The following is a 1,490-nucleotide window of genomic DNA, read 5'->3' as shown; positions in this document are numbered from 1 at the left end:
GATAATATTTATAACTAACAAAGTGTACATAATATGTACTACATATAGGTAAATTAAAACTGTAAAGAACACTAGTCTAACACTAGAAAAAAAAAATCAATTTAGATATAATGACGACTGGTTCGGCAATCATAAACTATCAGGTCCCGTGTAATGTATTATGCATATAGACCAGCGGTTCCCAAACTTTTTTCATTCAAGGCTCCCTAATAATTAAACATTTTTTTCACGCCTTCCTCAAAGAATATTCAATAAAATAGGTTAAAAATTGCTTAATATATAATATTTATTAGTTTTAAATTAAAATTTTGATGTCAAAAAAAAACAGTAAACTTAATAATGCGAACATGATAATTAATAATTAATGCGAACAGTGTGCTTGTTTTTCGTTTGTTAATTTTTCAAAATTAGGAATTAATGTAGTTACTGCAACACGCATTTATTTATCCACATTGAGTTTGGATCGATATTTTGATTTTAACACGGCTACAGCTGAAAATCCTGCTTCACATAAATATGAAGTGGCAAATGGTATTAATATACGTAAAGCTTTGTTGCTAACTTCAGGATATTCATCTTTAATATTGTTCCAAAATCCTAAAAGTGAATATGAAGAAAATTGCATTCGTAATGAAGAATCGGATGAAATGTCGATTAATTGTTCCTCTTCTGTAGTTGTGAAATTTGATAGTGGCTTTTCAGTTAATGGGTCTTTAATCCAATAGTACAGTTTCATTTCTTCTGGGAAATATTTCATGAAATGAGTTTCAAGATTCGTCAGATGCTCTAAAAATATAGTTTTTAAACTCATTGGTAATTCAAGGTCATTCTCTCCAAGAAAATATTTTAAAAGTGGAAAACAAATGGTTTTGCCATTTTCTTCTGTTAATTTTCTTTTCCATAAGTTAATTTTTTTAATAAAAGCAACTATCTTATCGTATAATTGCAGAATATGAGTTTCTTTACCTTGTAAGGATATATTAAATGAATTAAATTTTTCAAAAATATCACATAAATAGGCTAATTTTATTACAAAATCACTATCAACAAACATTTCACTATTATTATAACCTTCTCCATTTAAATAAGAATAAAGTTCTTGTCTAAGTTCGAATAGTCTTGAAAGTACATTGCCTTTCATTCTTCACACAGTTTTTGAAAAAATCTTGCTTTAACAGGTCTTGTTTTTACATAGTTGACTACTTTTATAACTATTTCAAGTACATAATTTAAAGAGCAACTTAAATGTTGTGATGCTAAAGCCTCTCGATGAATAAGACAATGAGTCCATATCATTTCTGGAGCTTTTTGTCGAATTAAAGCTTGAAGTCCACCATACTGACCAGACATAGCCCGAGCCCCATCTGTACACACGCCCAAACAGTTTTCCCTTTTAATATTATTATGATCCATAAAATTATTAGTGATATAAATAAATATGCGTCTTTATTATTATCGGTCGCTTCATCAAGCTGAATCGCGAAATTGTT

At 28.7% G+C, this 1,490-nt stretch overlaps 1 protein-coding gene across 1 annotated transcript; it reads right to left on the bottom strand.

The window, feature by feature from the left end:
• Positions 1 to 439: 439 nt before the first annotated feature.
• Positions 440 to 1,141, bottom strand: LOC112690152 (zinc finger BED domain-containing protein 5-like). Its single transcript, XM_025564098.1, has 2 exons — positions 1,072 to 1,141; positions 440 to 966 (listed from the first exon to the last, which is right to left on the bottom strand). The coding sequence occupies exons 1-2, from the start codon at positions 1,139 to 1,141 to the stop codon at positions 440 to 442; spliced, it is 597 nt and encodes a 198-aa protein (XP_025419883.1).
• Between the last annotated feature and the right edge of the window lie 349 nt (positions 1,142 to 1,490).

The sequence above is a fragment of the Sipha flava genome, unplaced genomic scaffold, assembly GCF_003268045.1.
Source record: "Sipha flava isolate LNK unplaced genomic scaffold, YSA_version1 113_pilon_pilon, whole genome shotgun sequence".
Classification (NCBI taxonomy): Eukaryota; Metazoa; Arthropoda; class Insecta; order Hemiptera; family Aphididae; genus Sipha; species Sipha flava.
This window is presented reverse-complemented; position numbering and strand designations above follow the sequence as displayed.